Source organism: Herpailurus yagouaroundi, unplaced genomic scaffold, assembly GCF_014898765.1.
Source record: "Herpailurus yagouaroundi ecotype Mexico unplaced genomic scaffold, PumYag 197, whole genome shotgun sequence".
Classification (NCBI taxonomy): domain Eukaryota; kingdom Metazoa; phylum Chordata; class Mammalia; order Carnivora; family Felidae; genus Herpailurus; species Herpailurus yagouaroundi.
In genome coordinates, this window is record NW_024412428.1 from 3,693,112 (window position 1) to 3,714,690 (window position 21,579).

The window sequence follows — 21,579 nt, forward strand, 5'->3', positions numbered from 1 at the left end:
CCTGCTTCCTGCGCAAGTATTCGCTGTGAGATGCAGCTTCCAAGTGTTCGCAGACGGAGAGATTCAAATGGGGAGGAGGTGGCAACGCGATAAATGGCAGCACCCTGGCCAAGGTAAGCGTCCCGCCCTGGTGGTAGGCCAGGGCTCCGCCTTCTGGCAGGTGCACGCTTCGGGTTTCTCAGCGCGAGCAGGAGGTGGGGGCAGAAGGGAAGGTCTGTCAGCCTCGCGCCCAGGGGGATCCAGGACGCGTGGGCCACTGACATCTCTTCATCCGCTCTCATCTGTTTCCGAGCTTGTAGAAATTCCTCCAGATCCTACGAATAGGCTGGACATGTGTTCTAGCTGTGGGAATTTTAAATCTTGCCGTTTGCATCATCTTTGGTCATTTAGTGAGAAGCAGAAGAGGGTGTTAGCGGATGCCATTTTAAGCTCAAGTCTATATTAAATTCTCGACTTTGATGGTAGGAAAAACCCGCTGAAGAATTTCTCTCCTACTAGCAACAGGCAGTGATACAATATGCAAGGATGCAAAGCAGATGGGTTCAGGATGAAGGCAGACGTGGCCTGAATCCCACTTTGCTTGTTTACCAGTTGCTGGATCTTGGCACGTTGCTGGTTGATTGCCCTTCCCTTTGTACCTTCATAATCAAGCCCGAAAAGCATGGGTTCAAGTCCTCTCTGTCCTGAGTCCACCTGTGCAGTGCCCAAGCACTCAGACGAACCCAGCGCAGTCAACTACAAGTACTTTGGAAACCATAATTACTCCACGTGCATTTTCAAGTGGCAATCATTCAAAAGAACTACATGCATAACTCTTCTCAAGACTGTTTCAAACTAAGTAAGTTTGCTTTTTTTTTTTTTTTTCAACGTTTATTTATTTTTGGGACAGAGAGAGACAGAGCATGAACGGGGGAAGGGCAGAGAGAGAGGGAGACACAGAATCGGAAACAGGCTCCAGGCTCCGAGCCATCAGCCCAGAGCCTGACGCGGGGCTCGAACTCCCGGACCGCGAGATCGTGACCTGGCTGAAGTCGGACGCTTAACCGACTGCGCCACCCAGGCGCCCCAATAGGTTTGCTTTTAATTAAGTCTCTAATTGAACCAATTAGAGATCAATGCAAGGGGAAAAGTTCAACAGGAGACTGGTTGGATTAAGGAAATGCCCATACTTTGCATTTAACAACGCTAGGCTCTAGTTTTTATTAGCTCATTGAGTAGATTTCCATATGTTCAAAAATCTGCCAAACAGGCTAAAAGCCAGAATAATTAAAACAAATTATTTATTCCCAGTTCCATCCATTTAAGTTTTCTCAGAAGTTATTACAGAAGTGAATACTGAAAGCAGAAACGAGAGTTCACAGCTGTAACATTCACAGCAAAGTTCATCTCTACAATGGCCTTGATTTAAAAGATCCAAGGTGCTTCCATCACTCAGAATCCATGAGGAAAGTTTCGAAGTCCGGATCCAAGTCAGAAACAAGGGCACTTACAAAGTCATCAATGGAAGGACATTTCTGAAGCATACCTGCAAACAAAGAAAAGATCAGCCAGCACACCCACCTGCAGACAGTAAAGAGGAACAAAGACACTCTACACTAGGGGAACATTCTGGCTTTTTGAAATGAGAGCTTGGCTCTATGACCTATGTGAACATTACAAAAAGTCATGAGTAAAAAAAAATTCATTGTCAGTATGTGGGCCCTGAAGCTATTTATGATTTTAATATATTTTTACTATCTAATAGCAGTTAGAATAGAGATTTAGGACCAAATAGGTTTCCCCAGAGTTAAAAAAAAATTTTTTTTAACATTATTTATTTTTGAGAGACAGAGAGCGGCAGAGCATGAGCAGGGGAGGGGGAGAGAGAGAGAGACACACACACAGAATCCGAAGGAGGCTCCAGGCTCTGAGCTGTTTGTTAGCACAGAGCCCGATGCGGGGCCCACACTCACGAACCGCGAGACCATGATCTGAGCCGAAGTCGGACACTCAACCGACTGAGCCACCCAGGCGCCCCTCCCAAGAGTTTTTATATTGCAGATATTACTATATACTTAGAGTGATGTTAGAAGACTGAATTGTTAGTTATCTTTGAGTGCATTGGTTCAGAACTTAATACGTTTATTTGCTTATCAAGTTTTACTGTGAGGTTCTATACACTTTAAAATCAATCAAGTGTAACTCTTTTGTAGAAATCTCATATCAGAGTCAAGTTATTGGCTTCCCTCCAGATTTTCCCATTTTGGAGAACTCCTAGATTTGCAACTTTCTAATTGTATAATGAGGAATCACTTAAAATATCTGGTACTCAGATTTCATCATTTAACATTTGAGGTAGCTATAAATATAAAACAAGAAGATGTAATAGAAAACAAGGAGGCATCGTGTCTAGCATGTCTTAACAATTCGGTAAAAAGCTAAATTTATCACCACTCTTCACTCTCAAAGAAGCCAAGATTCAAGCAATCAACGTTGTTGTTTTGACCATTATTCTTGGCAGATAATTCTCGGCTAACTCAAGGGTTGCGCAGGGCTCTACACACTGGCCTTTAATTTGGGGGTGGATCCCATAAAACTCATTCCAAAACAGAGACATTAAAAGATTGACAGAGTCCTCTATTATCATCTCGGTCTTTAATGCAATTCAATAAGATGTCTTGAGTATTTACTGTGTGTAAAGGATGAGGCCAGGTCACGAGCATTCAAAGACAAGCAGGCTAAGTCACAATATGACTAACTGTGAAAGCTAAAATTATGAAGGGTGTAGAAGAAAAAAATACCTTTGTGACTTTGAGGTAGGCAAAGGTTTCTTAGACAAGAAAGTAACAATAACCATAGAAGAAAAAAAACGATATGCTAGATCTCATCAAAAACAACAACAACAACAACAACAACAACAACAACATCTTAACTTCTGTTTTTTAAAAGAAACCATTAAGGAAATGAATAGGTAAATGACAGAATAGGGGAAAACACTCAACATAATATATATCTCATAATGGATTGGTATCCAGAATATATAAAGGACTCCTTCAACTTATAGAAAGTATTTTTAAAAGGCACCTGGGTGGCTCAGTCAGTTGGGTGTCTATTGATTTCGGCTTAGGTCATGATCTCCTGGTTCATGATATGGAGCCCCATGTCAGACTCATGGTGACAGCAGGGAGCCTGCTTAGGACTCTCTCTCTCCACTCTCTCTACCTCTCCCCTGACTCGTGGGCACTCTGTCTCTCAAAGAAATAAACATTTAGGGGCGGCTGGGTGGCTCCGTCGGTTAAAATGCCTCCAGATTCTCCTATTTTGGAGAACTCCTAAATAGAGCTTTGCCTCAGGCCATGATCTTGCAATCCATGGGTTTGAGCCCCACATCAGACTCTCTACTGTCAGTGCAAAGCCCACTTCGAATCCTCTGTCTCCCCCTTTCTTTGTCCCTCCCCTCCCATGCACACATGCGCTCTCTCACAAAAATAAACATTAAATAAACATTCTTAAAAAAATTTTTTTAAAGGGACAACAGGTTTGAGTAGACCTTTCACAAAAGAAGACAAGCAAATAAACACAACAGGCACTGAGAAGACACGTCATCATTGTCATCTGGGGAAAGAAAACTAAAGGACACAACCACCAGAATGGCTAAAATTCCAAAGACCAAACGTAGGCAAGGCTGTGGGCCAGCCTGCATTGTCACATATCAGTGATGGAGGGGTGAAGTGGTACAGCCACTTTAGAAAAAGATCTGGAAGTTTCTTCTAAGATTCGCACACACGTACCCCACGACCCAGCCATTTCCTCCCAGGTATTTACCCGAGGGAAATGAAGGCATGTCAACAAAAAAGGATTTTACAACCCCCAACTGGAAACGACACAAGTTTCCACCGATAGGACATGGATAAAGAAACACGGTATATTTGGAAAGTGGAATACCACTCAGCAACAAGAACAACCACCCACTGATGAGTGAAACAACAACATGGCTGAATGTCAAAAGCCTTCCACGAAGGAGTGCATCCTGTTGGATTTTATTCACAGGAAGTTCAAAGGTGGGCCAAAGGAGTCTCTGGTGAAAAAACATCAGAAGAGCTGTTGCTTATGGGCGTGGAGAGGACAACTGACTGAGAAGGGACACAAGCCAGCTCTCTGGTGTGATGGTCATGTTCTATAGATGGGCAGTGATCAGCGTTATTAAGCGTATATATGCCTCAGAATTCATTAAACGGTACATTAAAGATGTATGCATTTCACTGTCTATAAATATTACCTAAAAAAGAGAAATAGGCATATAATAGTGTCTAGGGCAAAACGTACTGCTGTCTGACACTTGCTTTTAAAAATTATATATATTATATACACATGACGTCTTGAGGGGTGGATAGAGGAATGGATGGTTGGATGTGTGACAAAGACAATAAAATGTTCATTGTAGAATCTGAGTGGCAAGTGCGTGAGTGTTTACTGTTCTTTTCATTCAACTTTTCTGAATGTCTGAAAAGTTTCAACACAAAACGTTTGGGAAAAAGTCAACTGTGGGTGTTAACAGCATGCAAAGTGCAGTTGGTGGGAGAAGAGAAGGAGGAAGATGAATTCTGATGGAGAGATTCAGATGGCTTTGTGGAGGGATGGGATCTGAGTGGAAACTTGAAGGACAGGGAAGGGTCAGGGTCAAATTAGGCCCTTCTAGGTGGAGAGGACGATGTAGGAAGGCACGAAGGTGGGAAAAGGAAAAGAATGTATACTGACCACTGAGTGGTCTGCTGGGGTCATGGAGGAAGGGTGGAGGCTCCGGGAGACATGTTTTATGAAGACTCTAGGGCTTGGGACGACAGTGACCAGGATGAGAAGGTAACTGGGCCAGAATGTGAGAGGAAAGCCAACACATTTAGGTGCCGGGTTGGGGGGCGGGGGAGCCATCAGGCCTCGGTTGGCCGTGAGACCAGAGAGTTTGGGGGCGGGTCCAGGACGGGACACATGGCCACGGTCATTCCCATCAGGGGGAGCAGCCACGTGGGAAACTGCCCAAGGACTGGCTTGCGTGGCGGACATAAAAACAGTCGTGCCAAACACATACTTGTAAGCCACGGACTAGACCTGCAGTAGTTAAGAAAATAAGAATGTTGTAATGTTTTCAACTGCAGATCAAAATATGCTCATCCTCATCCAAGTTCAATTCTACTATCTTCACCCAGGAAATATCTGAGAAATAAGGAGAAGCTACTGAGGGGGGAAGTTCATTGCTTTGTCTTTATTTACAAAACTAAAGTTCAAAACATAATTTTCCTTTCCCAGTCAAATAATCTCTACGGGTGAAAGAAGGCCTTTCCTCTGACCCAGCCGCATCACTAAGGATGGAAATGGTTGAGTCTTTGATGGTTGCTAAAGTAGCCCATTTCACATTAGATTTTTAGATGCAGGTCGTTGCTTAAGTAGAAGCAATCTGATTAATAAATCAGGTTTCGGGCACTTCCTACGCGCCAAGTTTCTTAATGCAGAGAACAGCTGTAGGGAAAACATCTAAACGTGGCTCTCAATCAAACGTGTTAACCTATTACACCCTTTTCTTCCCTTTAGTATGTGAAACATTCTATAATTAAATGACTGGTCATTTATAATTAAATGCCTGGGCCTGTCAGAAGGTAAAACCCAGTTATTCAGAGCCAACCTGTTCAGTTAAGCATAGCCTCCTGTCCCTTTGAAGTGGTTCACTTTAACTCAACAAACTGCCAATATAAATATGACCTTGCTCTGTCCTTCGCGGGACATGGACCTAGCTAGGCCATGTCCTTCTCCAGTCTCCCATCCTCCACCATGCCTGCGTCTCAGGGAATGGCAATTCTAGCGACAGCACAACAAAAACATACACGCTCATGGCATTTTTAAATAAAATCTGGTCAGAAGTGGTTTGGTCATTTTTGTATGTCATGTGACTGCTAGAGACGAAGGTCCCCAGAAGAGGAAATCAGGACTCACTGGGATAAAGAAAAGTCCTGAGGCAAGAATTCCCTTGGCATATCATGATGGCATCCTTGCTTTAATTAGATTTAAATGTTTGGCAAGTGTCGACATGAACTAGCTTCTACACAGAGAATTAAAAGAAAAACGCGACGTTTGCAGGCAGTTCCTTAAATAAGAAAAATTGAAATTAGCTTTTATATGTGTGTATGGCCCCAAAAGTTCCAGGAACTCTTTGATTTTTTTAAAAAGCTGACAAAGACGTCCCCCTTGTCTTCAAGTCGTAATCTTAAAGGGTGATGATTAGACCCGCGGTCTCTTGGGAGCCCCTGGGAGCCAGGTGGGAGCTGTTCAGTCCCTGAGTGGAATTTCCAAACGTGTTTCACCGTGGAAGTTACCTAACTGGGGGCGGTGGGGGGGGGGGGGGCGGCCCCACAGACGGATTTTGCCAAAAGAAGACTGAAACCTCACAACTAAAAAGAGGGAAGTGTTGACAGCCATGTGAGAAAGACAAAGTTGCATTAGGACAGACTCCGCACATATCAGTTCATAAAAAGGAAAAGAGGGAGTTGACTTTCATCTGTCCTAGAGGAAGAGACAATACATAATGAGTAGTTGAAGAATGATGATTTAATTTATTTTTCTCCTCATTTTACCTGAGGGGCAAATGGGCTAATAAAAGTCGGTGCAAGCCAGGACGTTTTCGTCTCGACCGCTCCGCTCCAACTAGCATGTTTCATAACCTTGCAATTATTCTGGGCCCGACTAAAATAAATTATGATATCAAAAGGATTCCAAGACTGACTCTTGAGGCAGTGGGGTTTCCAAATTGTACTCTGTGCTATTCTTTCCAGTGCCTGTTGGCGTAGAGCTGGGAATAAGTGAGGGTGAGGACAGCAGGCATGAGGACCTGACCCCACACACGGCTGGTCGAGAAGGGGTTCATCAGAAAACAAAGTGCCTAGAGCAGGTATCTGCTGATCATATACTATGGGCCAGGCACCTCGCTAAGAGTATCAACTCATCTGAACCTTAAAGCACATCTGTGAGGAACCTACCTTGCTAATAAAGCAGAGCAAAGAGAGATCGCACGAGTCTTACTTTTTTGTTGTTGTTGTTGAACCCTGGAAACCTGGTGCCAGAGCCCATGCTCTCGGAGCGCAGGGACATACTGTCTCGTGCCTTGGAATTTTGTAAGACAACACATTCTCAAAAGCTCCACATTTAAATACCGGCATCCCGGATACGACAAAACCCGTATGTGTGGGGACATTCCGGACGGGTCGGGGGAGTCTGATAGCTGCCTGATGCCACCGCGGCTATACGGACCCAACCCATTAACTGTCCCCTCGCTGCCTTGAAGACGGAGCCAAAATGTCCATTGTCTTTTGGGCAGCTCGGTTTTGGCGCCACGGTTTACCCTTTGCAAACGGTCACAGCTACTTAACTATCCGTGGCGGTGGAGTGCAGAGGACCCTGGGAGCAGGCTCTACTGAAAAGGCCGTACGGGGAACGTGGCTTTGCCCGGCCGTGACCGGGACCCGAAGCTCGGCCGTGCTTGGCCGCTGCTACTGCAGTTCGAGGCATGACACTGGCAGAAGGAAGTGCCTAGGAGCTCTGCGCTTAAGGACGTCTTCTGGGTGGCCTCCAAGTATCTGTGGTAACTCCTTGCAAACAGAAGCCCTTACATGTTTAAGGGGCTCCCAGCTCTGCATATTTCTACGCTTTTACCGAGAACAAATTCTGTCAGTTCCCAGATGAGTTCAGTGCGTGTACGAAGCTGCCAGTTTACGCCCTGTTAGTTTGTAATGTATAATACATAATCTAACCAGGCCATTATTTAAATATCAACATATTCTTGGCAGGAACTCTTTAACCTCTTGAGTGCCCATCTGGATGTCCAAGTAATACAATTATTTGAAAAAAATGACAGGGCAACTGGTTGGCATGTCGATTATGCCTCTAAGACAACCTGGCAAAGAGGGAATCTTGTTATGGTCCCCTTTACTAAGTGCCCGGGAACACGGGAAATGACTGGGGCACTTGAGACCACTGTATATATACATTGAGCTCCCATGACCCTGAGATCATGCCCTGAGGCAAAATAAAGAGCCAGATGCTTAAATGACTGAGCCACCCAGGCACCCCTAGAATGATTCTGAACCTTGGAAGGGAAGAGTTAACGCCTCCTCTTTGGGTCTATTTCACATCTTGCTTAACACCAACCAAGGGTGCCCAAATAAAGCTGTGGCTGAGTATGACCAAAGTTTAGTGAACGCACAGCAGGGTGACTGAAGTAACTATAAATAAAATCTTTGTAGGCGCGGCTGGGTGGCTCAGTCAGTTGGGCGTCCGACTTCAGCTCAGGTCATGATCTCGCGGTTCTTGAGTTCGAGCCCCGCGTCGGGCTCTGTGCTGACAGCTCAGAGCTTGGAGCCTGTTTCAGGTTCTGTGTCTCCCTCTCTCTCTGCCTCTTCCCCACTCGTGCTCTGTCTCTCACAGAAATAAATAAACACTACAAAAAAAAAATCTTTGTGAAGTTTTTTTTCTTTCAGTCATTCACTTATTCACTCACTCACTGTGTATCTGAGTGCCTAAAGTCAACTGAAGGCAGGCAAAAAGATCACACAGTTATTAGGAAGGTATAGTATATACACTATGTATAAAAATGATTAAGAATCTGTTTTATAGGAATATAAAACGGCGTAGTTCTCAAACATCATGGGTATTACCTGGGAACCTGCTAGAAATACAAATGTTTGGTCCCAACCCCAGACCTACTGAATCGGGAACCGGGAGGGAGCTTGGCAGGCAGTGATTCTGATGAAGTGTGAGTGCCGCAACCCAGATGGACATGTGGAAGCTGAGGGAAGTGGAAAATGCGATCGGGCTTCTCTCCGTTGGCAACTCTAACTCGCACAGGACGGGGCAAGGGAGATGTATTCCTGTTCTATTCAGCTAACCCTAGAAAAAAATATTTGTTTCTCAAGTGACATAGGAAACAAAAGCAGGATTGGCTTGGGACACCGTTCAAAGTTATGATTGCCAGGCCTCAAGAGAGAGGACACAGCTGGCTGGACAGGCCCCTGAAAGGATCCAGTGGACTTGGCATGAAAACAGTCTGAAAATCTGGGGGCGGAGGAGGCGGGAAGGAAGCCGAGGGGAGCCATGGCGCAGTGGGAGGGGGGGTGCACCGGACTGGCCTGGCTGAGAGGGGTCCCAGACGGGAGGCGAGCTTCGGAGGCGGGAGGCAGGGTTTTTGTTTTAGGAAAGGAAGCAGAGTGTACTTTGATCCCTAGCAACTCCCCGGGAGACAGTGCTTGGTGTTTCTCGATGAATGACTCTCTGGTGAGGACGGCTCAGAACACATCTCAGAGGCTTCCTTCACGTAGCGATTCTGACCGTTCGGAGCTTGAGAACTGCAATCGGTTCTGTCCTTGAGAACTGTCCTCCGTGGACAGGAGCCCAGAGGGCCCGGCAGGGGCGCCTTCTCCAGGGAAAAGACAGGGAGGTCCATACAGGAGCCCATGGTTGGCAGGAATGTCGTGAATTCTGTCAAAATGGGGTCCTCCTAGGGTGACTCAGAGAAGGGGGGAGGCGGGGGGAGCTGGATGTTGGTGAGGTAGACTCCCCATAGACTTGACAAGCTCCCTCCTTGAAGGGGTTCGGAAAGGACACCCCGGCCTGGATGTTCCACGCCCCACGGCAGGGAGCAGGCGTCCTACTCAAGACGGAAAGTCTGTGCAAACATTTATAAAAAATTAAATGCTCCGAGTACCTGCGCGCTAGAGACACTAGGCACACGGATATGAGTGGGACACGATTTCTGCTCTTGACAAGTTCATTATCTGGGGAGAAAACCACGGAGATACGTAATAGTGAACATAGAACAAACGTGTATATAAGGTAAGACAGGGTCGGCGCAAAGGCGGGAGTGATTGAGTCACGAGCTCATCGTGGCGAAAGCCCCCTGGGACCATGTCGTTCTTTCTCCCGAGACCCCGGAAACTGCACCTTCTGAGCTCTGCTGTGACTTCCCCCTTTGATTCTGTGGCCACCTGCACAGTATTCCAAAAAAATTCTGCTTTGGTAAGTCAGAGTGGGTTCTATTTTTTCAAGAAGATTCCTACTTGATAAGAAGATCAGTTCACAAGTTATTAAAAGGAATTTAAGGACACCTGGGGGACACTGATATTTTTGTTTGATTAAGGATCAACTTTCCAGACCCAGGGCTTGGACTAGAGGCAGGTAATTTTTTTTTTTTTTTTTTTTTTTTGCGCATTTAAATAAGTCTGTCTTTCCTCAGATTCAGAAAGCCTGAGTGATACACAGCAAGCTTTATGTCGGATTTCCTCTCTCCAAGTTCACTGGGGAGGAAGGGAGAGTCTTCCTGGCCAAAGAGGAGAGACAAGCATCCCACGGTCTCACAGTCCTGGCCAGGTGTGCTGGGAGGCGTAAAGGGGGTCTAAGAAGCAGGTAGGATGGTCTCAGGAGTGTTTGGGTCCTCCTGAAGTGGGTTCTCTCCCTGTACAATCAAGGGAAAAAATCGCCTTTACGTTTTGGGTTTCAAAGGTGCAACAAAAGTTCGAGGATTGGCTGTTGTCCGAGGCTGGCCAGGAGAGATGAGGCCTGGGTGGTCCATATTCGGGGGCCAGGTGGAGGTAAGCCCGACACCTATCGGACTGGCCACGTGTTCAGAGCCCAAGATAGCCAGGGAAAAAGAACTCCTCAGTTCTTTGAAAATCAAAGCTAAAGGGCAATCATATTCTGACCTTTCAGACACTGGTATTTGGCTTAAATTATATCAGTCAAGTTTACAGTTAGGGCCTACAGGTACCATTTATTTAGGGGTCAGGCTGGTGGACCAAGACAAGCCGTAGGCCCCCAAAAGGGAATGTGCTGGGGAGCCCCTCCTGGGAACACAGCCCACTCTGTAAAAACCAGCCAGGTAACTACCATGTGGTCTGATAAACAACCTCGCGGGCAATGTGCAGGTGCAGGTGAGGATTTTAGGCTGAATGGACCATTATCTGGCTTGGCATAGCGTTCAATAACTTAACATTTCAGTGTAAGTCTCCTCTTCTGACTATACCAAGGTTCTCCTTTGCAGGGATGCCCAGGGGAGATAGAGAGGAAAGATAAAGTCTTCCTTTTCTAAGCAAAGCTTCAGAAGCCTCTGAACAAGGTACTATATCCTGACGGTTGAAGCGAGGGTTTGGTGAGCGACCACCTGAATTAACCAACTGGGTGAGGGACCTTAGAGCAGTCCCTTAACTTTCCATACCTCGTTTCTGCTCAGAGCAATCGGAAGTAAAGGTAAAATGTTAGAGTGGAATATAATGTTTGAAAATCATAAACCTGACAGAATGTCACCTTCTTTGCTAGACTGTTGCAAGAATTAAGTAAGATAGTGCGTTTCCGACAGAAAATGCTCCGTAATTGGTAACAATAACAACCAGGTCCAAAGGTTTATAAAGACCTACTTCCCAGTTCAGTGAATTGAAGAATGAGGCAGGTTGCTTACTTATTTATTTGCACAAGGTGAATTCCAAAACGTTGGTCTGTGATTAGGAATTCAGGATAAGCTCATCAAACTCACAGTCCCAAGCGAGTTACCCAACTTGGTGTACTTTTTTCTACTTTTGCCGTATCTGCTTTTTAGGAGGTAACTGTTTCTCGGCTAAATGAAGAAAACTAAAAAGAATGAAACAAAAGATGCAACGAAAACCCTTATTAGGAGCTGTGAGAAAAGGTTTGTCAAGAAGAGATCACCGGGATGATGGGAAAGTCCTGCAAATGGACAGGGGTGATGGTTACAGGATCGGGAATACAGGACATTGTGAATGCCCACTGAAATGCATATTTAAAAAGGGCTAAAATGGTAAATTTCATATTGTATATACTTGACCCTAATTTAAAAACCAGTGAGGACGAGGGCCCAACGTACTAAGATAGAGCCTTTGATTCCCCCAGATGGTCAGGTGGCCCTGCCACCTCGGGGCTCTGCTGGCAAACACAACAATAACCAGGACGTGCCGACAGGCAGCTGAGCAGCCCTCCAGATCTGAGAATGAGGGAAAAGGCCGGTCTGCGTCCGTTCTAAAAAACCCATCGTAACAGTAAATGGCTGTCTCTCGTGAAATCATCACATGTGCCAAACGCAGCTCCGTCTGATGAAGAACTACAGTACAAAGGCTGGCCTGGCAGTTTGAAAAGCCTGAAGTGAATTTTATGAGATCAGAACTCTAATTCCAGATCTGGCTCTCCCAAGCCTAGGGCAACCGCACTGCTCACCTTGTGCACTTTGAAGTTTTTCTCTGCTACAAGGCTGTGGTTACCCACACCTTTCTCTAAAGGTGGATTCCCACTATCTCCGATCAGTTCCTGGGAAAATCAGAACATCAGCCAGAAAGTGAAATTCCTTTCTTCCTTTGAACTGAGAAAACCCGATGCCCCCCCACCCCCACCCCCAGCTCGGTTAATATCTGTCTCTGGTCAAACGGGAGGTTCTGTCTACGGGGCTGCTGACTGGACGGGTGCAGAGGGCCTGAGCTTCCTGCCGGACAGACGCCGATCCAGCCGGAGCCCCACATACGCGCTATGTTTACAAACTGGTTTCTTTTCACTTTATCGTCAGACGGAATAATTCCATTTGCAATTACACTTCTGGGTCACAAAACATTTTGCCTTTTGAAGCTCCACGTCTTCCTTAAACAAACACACCCACATATTAAACGTACACACACCCTCTTCAAAAATCAGTGCGTTTACAAAAGGGAGGTCTCAGCCTTGAGAACGCAGGTGCTCTCTTCTCTTCCAGCTCTTTCTTCCAAAAAGCTCTCAGCTATTTCAGAGGCCACGTTGAGTAAACAGCCAAACAAGCCAGAGATTAGGGATTCTGTTTCCTTGGCTCTCATTCCAGGCTTGCCATTTACCTCTGTTACTGCAACTATGTCATAATCCTGGAGCCACTAAATTCTAAGTCTGCTTCCAGGACATGCTTCCCTCCTTTATCCCTGTCACGCTGTGCAAGGAGACAGGGTTGCTGCCAATGAGTGTGTGGTGAAGTGCCAAAACCTGCTGGGCGTTCTCACTCGACAAATCTTATTTGGCTACGTGCAAGCCAGTTGATATCTCACCGACTCTGGTTAGCACACGTCACCTTTTGCCACTGTCCCTGGGAGGGGGGGTGAATCTCACTCCGAGACCTCAACGGTACCTTCCTTGAGCATCAGTGTATTTGTGCCCAACGTTACAAAAGAACGAACGGGAAAACACAGTGGAAGAGGCACACAGCCACTTCTCAAGCCGAAGCTTCCTGGTAGGACCTGAAAAATCAGTGGAAGAGACTACCGGTCCTTCCGAGATGCGTCCGGGTGCCCGAACCGGAGTCGCACCCCCACCAGGTGCTACGCTGTGACCTTGGGCAGTAAACTTGGGAAGCACCACAGGACTGCTCAGTGAGTGAAGCGGGGGCGGGGGGAGACACAGGACAGCGTGCTCAGCACAGCACCTGGCACGTCAAAATCTCCCCACCGATGTTTCTAGCAAGTAGTTACGGGTATAGTTACGGTTTTCGCTCTCATTCCTGTGGTTGCTGCCACTGCTACTCTCTCCAGTCCACTCAACTCCAACGGTGTAAAAGCAGGAGAAATTAGTCTGAACTGGTTAATGTTCAGCATAAAGCACTACTTATCTTAGGAAAATCAGCATGTGAGGCTCCTGCAGCCTTTTAATGACATTCCTATCCTAACGTGAAAAAGCACGTGCATCAGAAGGAAGACCCAGGGGAATGGCGTGCTAGAATTCCAATTATTTTGAGGGTGTGATTTAAGACTTCAAGGATTTTTTTTAAAGCTCTTTTAAAATTTTTTTAAGGTTTATTTATTTTTCAGAGAGAGAGAGAGAGAGAGAGAGAGAGAGGGAATGAGAGGGGGAGGGGCAGAGAGACAGGGAGACACAGAATCCAAAGCAGCTCCAGGCTCCGAGCTGTCGGCCCAGAGCCCGACGCGGGGCACCAACTCACAAACTGTGAGATCATGACCTGAGCCGAAGTCGGACGCTCAACCGACTGAGCCACGAGAATTCCAATTATTTTGAGGGTGTGATTTCAGATTTCAAGAATTTTTTAAAGCTCTGTTTTCTTAAACTGCTTGAAGGGAAAACATAAGTGGAGTTTAGCTGTCCTCCTGACCCTACGGCTTATTCAAACTGAACATACCTTTAGTTGTGTACGGAAAAAGACTGAAAGTGAGACATGTGTTACTTGACATTCCCTACCTTGTATGATGAGGTAGAAAAAGAACTCGATAATCTTACTCAAATATTTGCGATGTGAACTCTGGGATGAAAAGGGATCGATCGTTCCATATTTAAAAAAACAAAAAAAACAAAAAAACTTTAATCGCAACATAAACCAGTAAGTAAAAGAGAAAATTAGGTTTTGGCTTGATCGTTCCTTGATCTAAGTTTCGTCATTAGTAGTGTTCCATAATCATCAAAAGGAAAAAGTTTCTCTTAGAGATAGTCGAAAACACTCAAGTAAACACTGGAAGATATCTTGTAAAACGATCTTGCAGGAAACGAGCCAATTAAACCAAGAGACATCTTCCTGTCTCTGCGCTCGCTGGCAGCATTTCAAACAAGAGTTGGTTAGCAAATGCCAGTTTCAACTGCCCCCCTAAAGCCAGCTCTAAATCTGTGCCACTGCTATCATTATTTACCTTTTATGGGTATTCTTGCTAGATGGAAACGCAGCAGCGCACCCCGCTATCAGTCCCGCCTGAGGTTAACTGAGGGCTCCTAACTTGCTCAGCCCTTGATGCTTGAGGCCTCCGGGTGTCACGCTAAGAATCTAGATCAAGAGCTTTGGGACAACGACACCTGCTTTGCTAGCCTGTCTTCAGCCCACTGCCACCAGCGCACGTTTGTAACCGCATGTTAAGAACACCATCCATAATGACTATCTTTAAAGAAGCCTTTATAACACTTCCATTAAGCAATCAAAAAGAGCTGAAAGAGTAGTATCTACATTCTTTTTAGAAGGTAGTGCGGTTGATAGCATCTAAAAGTGGAATTGCTGGTGTACTTCCTGGAAGGAGTCTACCACAAGTTATTTACTTGGGAACAAAAAGACGCTCACATCTCAAGTAAAGCCAACCTCCAGAGGCACTGTCTCAGATGGCGACACAAATGGCGGGGGCTCCGTCACATTTACACAGCAAGGAGAAGTTCGTGAACGCAACTCGCCGAAAGTAAAAGGCCACAAAATGTGTATCAAGATCTATACCTTCAAGAGCACAGGGGTGGAGTGTTGTGAGCCGGCAATGGGCCCCTCAGAGGCTTTGAAGACACAACGGCCTGGGTCAAATCCTGACAATGCCATTTAATAGCTTTGCAACACTGAGTTAGTTCCTCAGGGTCTAGGCTTTATGTCCCATATATGCGAAGTGCGGATAACACCACATAACAAATTAATGTTATGTGGATTACAGACACTGTGTCCGCACCTAACACACTTTCGTTATGTCACTGTCCCTTGTACTTCTGCAAAACAAATCACCTTCCTGCGTGCTGGCTATCTGAAATCATTGAGTAGGAACTTGGGATGCCCAGGGTTTAAGAAGAGGTGCTCTACACCCTGAACGCCAGTGAACACGCAGGGCCATGGTCTTTTGTCTAAAGGGATTCTCCACCCATCCCTTCTATCCAGCTGTCGGATTATCAATACTCACTCGCCCTGTAGGTAGAAGCAAGGAAGTGTATTGAAATGAAAAGTGCCACAGATATATATGCAAATAAAACCATGGATTACGAGTAACTTGTTCTGTGAGTGTTCTACCAGACAAGCAAACGTTTCTAATAAATTCTAACTTGATACACGAGCGATGTCTTGCAATACAAGTAACATATGACTCCGAACAACACATGATCACAGCGGAGCCAATGGTTCCTCTCTCTCTCTCTCTCGCTGTGGGATGGTGGGTGATCACCTCCCACGCTCGGATGTAGGTCTCAGGTGTCGGTGTTTGGCAGAAATCAGTGATTTTTCAGAACGCTTGGAAGGCGCCCACAACTGGCACTAGTCTATTTTTTGTCACTTCAAAGCACCTATAAACAGTCCTTTGCTTTTCCAGACAAGAGAAAGCTTAGGAATGCTTTGCTTCATTCTAGGTCAAGCGCCTGCAGATATAGACCCTTTCCTCTGCTGCCTTATTGCCAGTTACATTATATACAGTGTATGACAAGAGTTTATGAATACTGCACTGTAGTCAACATCTGCTGGGCATATACAATGGCCCCCATGCAGGAAAAGATTCCATTGGGCCAACAGATAGCATTGATTCCATTAGTGATAGTGAAAGTTGTCCCACACAATAACCCTCCTGTCTCTTGTCTCCCTCGTACCAACCATGAAGGTTTTCAAACGTAAGTGCGGGTTAACTTATTTTTCTTTACATTTTGTATTTTCTTTATTATTTTGTATTATATTACAGTATTCTAATCGTTACAACATTGTAATCAACATGAATACCTTTGGGTTGTGGAACGAATCATCTGACTTTCCATTATTTTTTATGGACAAATTCACTTTGATATACAAGTGCTCTGGATTACAAACATGTTTCTGGAATGAATCATGCTCGCCACCCAAGGTTTTACTGTATGTATGTGTATGTATGTACACACACACACACACACACACACACAAAGTATACACTGATAGGTTAAAAGTTAACATCCTGAAAAAAGTTAAAATTCTATTTAAAAGTTACCTCCCCAGAGGCTTTTCATCCTCTTTGCTAGCAAAAAATTATGTTGCTGAATTCAGTCATTGGAACACTGACAATAAAATAGGGGGGAAAAATCCAAGGATAGGAGATGCTTCTGGGTTAAGTTTTGCAGAAGAAAAGATCTGTCATTTCCTGGTAAAGGCTGATTTCTTTTTATCGGTGCAAAGAGATCGATAAGTCATGTGGTTTCTATTACCCTACACTATAAAAGTTATACAAAATGCTCATCAGTTTCTAGTATGATAGTATGCAGTTCTCTGCCTGATACGTTAACAAAACACTGTAACCCACAGGAATGACTTATTCCTGGTGCTCCAAAGTCAATTTATTTAGAAAGTAAAAAAAAAAAAAAAAAAAAAAAAAAGGAAAAAAACCCACTCTTTCCATGAAGGCATTCCATTTACAACACCTACATATTTTCTCTTTTGTTTAACTTTCACTGGAACGCTGACCTTGTCTTTTTACACGCAAAGAGCATCCGAGTGGCTATTCCAAGGGTGGGTGCCTCTGATCGTTATAAAACACTCCAGGAATAGACTCAGTATATTTTGCATGAGAGCATCTGGTGAAATCAGGCTGCGGATCCCCAGACGTGCTGCCCATTAATACGACAGGTGTGGAGAGAGCGGAGGGTCAGCATCGTGTCACATTTACTTATGTTTACACCTTCAGCCTATCCCCTCCGGGGCCACCTCACCTGGCTGGCCAGTCGGTGCCCGGTACGCAGGTAACCAGCCGGTGGGAGCGTTGGGGGGCAGGAGTGGCTGAAGCCCAGGAACCCTGCAGGCCCCCAGCCTTGTGTCCCAGGGTGGGCTGCACAGCCCCAGCGTGGGCGCCTGTCTACAACTCCACCTCCCAGAGGGCGCCTTCCTGTAAATCTGACAGGATGCTCCAGGGTCTGCAGTTAGCTTACTGGTTTATTTCTGTGTCCCTCAAGTGCCTGCTTAGCAATATTCAGTAAATACTCACTGAGCTTGAGTGAATTAACATCATCAACAACGAACAACACTTTCCTTCATTCTGTCAGATTGCTTACTGGTCACTGCCCTAAGGATATTAAAATAATACATTTTCACGCAAGACTGTACAGGGACAGCTCCTCAGTCTTACGCTACGGAGGTTGGGTGGCTAAAAGCAAAGGGGCCTGGCTGCCAACACACACAAGGTGGCTGTCAGGAGGGAGAGACGTCGGAGGGAGGTGGTGGCGAAGGCCAAGGCCTCTGGGACCCCCTGTTCCCAGGGAGAGTTTTACTTCGAGTTGGCCCTACTTTAATGAAGCCCCAAGAGTTGACTCACCTCGTATAACCAAGCCCGCCATGTACTGCTGTAAATCAAGTTGCGGAATTTATCTCTGACCTCCCACGGCACTGGAAACACATTCCACTTTAATGCCTGTTTCTTCAATCGCTGCTAATTCACCAGACTGACTTGGTCGTGCATTATGGGAATTATAAAGCACAAGGTAGGATCTATGTTCTTCTGACCTTGTAGAACACCGGTTATGGGGTGTAATAAGTATACGTAGCGCATAGCGGAAAAGCTCTACGAAGAACACAGATATGACGAGGAGCCAAATGGATGGCGGTCTCTTAGGAGCCGCGGCTCCCTTCTCCCTCCCGACGAAGGCTCTTTGATCAAAAAGGGATTGAGGCCAGCGAAGCTAGGGTCCCGGTGTGGGTACAGCCGGTGGGGCAGGTGGAAGCCAGAAAGAGTGGCAGGACTGACAAAGCAAACCTGATACCCGGACAGCTGGGCAGACACGGTGACATGAAATCAGAGAGGGAGACACTGAACAAGCAGGGGATGAAACTTTCACTGCCCGTCTTTCTCTTTTATGTTAGAAAAGAGCTTTCACAAAAATATTTGGGCCCATAAAACCCTTAGAAATATCTCTGTGATATAAAACTTCGCAGACAAGGCGAATAAAAACCTGTCCCCTTTCTAACAGTCCCCACTTTTTTATGGCACAAGAAATAGTTCACCTTTTCAGCATATTTCAGAATTTATGTATTTGCTCATTTAACGTATCCTTACCGAGTGCCTGTTGCAGGCACTGGAGACATGGCAGGTGCAAACATCAGTCCCTCTCCTCTGACGGGGCTTAGAGTTTATGCGAGAGCGCAGATGACAAACCGAGAAATGAAATAATACATTACACGTTATGTCAGGAAGTAAATACGTGCTATGGAAAGAAAAACAAAAGACACAACAAAGCACAAAAAGGAGGTACCGAGAGACAGGGAAGGCCTTCCTGACAGCGAGAGGGAAATAAAGATCTGTATTTTTAAACATCTGAGCAACCCATGCAAATTCATCCGGTTTACTTCAAACAGCATAGTTTTGCCTGGCATGCCGGTAGTTTTAAAGCGTCTTACCTTCCGATATTTCATATATCTGAGGGCTTTCCTCACAAGCCACAAATGGAAAACACACTCTGGGGTGGGCACTCGTCGGCCACAGCGCACGTCTTGCGAGCACGTCCTGGCATTTCTTTACCCTGAGCCCCTACACGCCCAGGGGACACGGGCGTCAGCTAAGTCAGGCAGCACCTGGCACGTGTGACTCTCTCCCTTGAAAATCCCACTTAATTAGAAACAGAGAAAGCAAAGAGGCACATTTACAACGACGACGACGACAACAACTCAGGAGTAAGCATCCAACGTGCCCGTACATCGTTCATTCTCCCACAGCGTCCAGCCTGCCAGCTTTGTGCCAGGCACGGCCACGTTCAGGGATTAACCGGATGGCACGATTAGAACGGCAAGTGACAACCACAACTGGTTGTTAGTTCCACGAAACGATGCAAAATGCCTCCTCTCGCGAAGTCAGCGTGGATGCGTTTGGACAACAGGGGAAGGCAGTCAAGCGAGCGTCAGACAATGAGTGCCTCTGTAGCCTCCTGGCTTTTGTGTGTCAGCTCTACTTCGGCCGACAGACAGCGCTTACCGCTCCCGGCGGCCGTCGTGTTCGTATCGCACAAACAGCCAACGGGAAAGCCTCCCGCTAAGCGAGAGGGGCTTCTGGACACCGGGTCCCCGCGGTAACCCCGGAATTAAATCCCCTGGACTTGGGACCTTCTAGCGCCAAATTCCGCACGTGCGCTGAGCTGTTCAGGGCAGCGGGGCTGCTTGTCGGGCCTGTGTTTCTCTCGTTACCTTTCTTTAAAGTTTATGGACGTGTTTTGGGAGAGACAGAGAGACAGCGCAAGTGGGATAGGGGCGGAGAGAGAGGGAGAGAGGCAGAATCCCAAGCAGGCTCTGTGCTGTCAGTGCAGAGCCCGACGTGGGGCTCGAACCCCCGAAACCGCGAGGTCACGACCAGAGCCGATCGATTCCAAGAGCTGGACGCTTAACTGACTGGGCCCCCCAGGTGCCATCCCGTAGGCCTCCTGATGCCTTACACTGCAGTCAGCCACGGCTCCACCGCTCTCCTCAGTGGGTCCCCTGGGCTCTCGAGAGCACGGCCACCTCTCCTGCGGCCAAAGTTGGGAACTTGGGGGTCATCTCTGGCATCCCGCCCACTGACTCACTTCCACACAGAATCGATTCCATGGCCAGCGGCTCTTACTTCATAAATGGTCTTAAATCAGAAAACCTCTTCTCATCCCGACTGCCGACTCTCCCAGGCTGGTCGCCCTCGGCTCTCACCAGGATTACTGCCAGCAAGGGGCCTCTTCGAACCAGGCGGCCCCTCGTCAGCAGGTGGCGGATACCAGAAACCATAAACCTGATCTTGTCACTACCTGCCTTGCAAACACTGTCGGTGCTTTCTCTGGTCCTCAGAGTAAATGCCAGAAGTCGTTCGCAGCATCTACAATGCCTGCGTGATGCCCATTTCCCCTGACCGCACGCTGTGCCAAGCAGCCCCTCCTCCAATGGTCCCCAAGGGCTCCCCCCGCACCTCCCCCCCAGGTGACAGTGGCAGGAGAGCAGAAAAATACGACAAATGGAGCTGGGGAGCAGGGAGGGGGACACTGCGAGCAGCAGCGTCATTACCAGAAAGCTTTCCAAAGACGCTTGTTCGTGTACTGGTAATTTTAGGATAGTTTTACATTTACTGAAGAATTGTGAGGATAGAGAGTTCCCACACACCTGCCCCAGTCGGTCGCTGCGTGTCGTCCACTGTTAACGTCTTCCCTTGGTTGGGCATGGGCGTCACAACTAGTTAACCGATATTCCTTCACGGCTGTTCACTAAAGTCGGCATTTACTCACATTCCCTTAGTTTCTACCTAATGTCCTAGTTCTGCCCCAAGGTCCCATCCAGGACACCACACCGCACGTAGCCCGTCACCCCTGCTTAGCTTCCCCTGCACACCTTGAAAGTCTCTTCAATTCCCTGACCTTGACACTTTTGAGGTGGGCCGTTTGGGTATTTTGTACTCTGTCCCTCAGTTTGGGTGATGGGTTTGGGAAGGAAGCCCACAGAGGTGAAGAGCCTTTCTCGAACATCATCTCAAGGGCACATCCTATCAACATGGCTTCGCTGTCGATGCTGACCTTGAACACCCGACCGGGGGAGTGTTTCTCAGCTTCTCCTCTAGAAAGTTCCTGTAATTTCTCCCGCCCCTTTCCACACTGTATTCCCTTGGAAGGAAACCACCCTGCACATTCACACTTAAGTTACGATCCGTTTCCTGGAGAGCGGAGCATCTGTCTGCATACATGGTTGAAATGCTTCTGCATGGGAGGTTTGTTTATTCTCCCCGTTTATTTATTCAATCATTTACATCACTGCGAACTCAAAGGCAGAAATTCTATACTTTCTGTTATATTCTAGTAACTGCCTCATTTACTCGGTTGCTCAAATTGCCACAACTTTGGCCACTGGGACCTCTTTTC

At 46.5% G+C, this 21,579-nt stretch overlaps 1 protein-coding gene across 4 annotated transcripts in view; it reads right to left on the minus strand.

Annotated features, from left to right (window-relative positions):
- Positions 1–1,173: 1,173 nt before the first annotated feature.
- MIPEP (mitochondrial intermediate peptidase) overlaps positions 1,174–21,579 on the minus strand; it is a 164,773-nt gene continuing 144,367 nt past the window's right edge. For all 4 annotated transcript variants that reach the window (XM_040448037.1, XM_040448038.1, XM_040448036.1 and 1 more), the window contains one exon: positions 1,174–1,525. In XM_040448037.1, the coding sequence (XP_040303971.1) occupies positions 1,428–1,525 (98 nt within the window). In that variant the 3' untranslated portion in view covers positions 1,174–1,427. The remainder of the gene's footprint in view (positions 1,526–21,579) is intronic.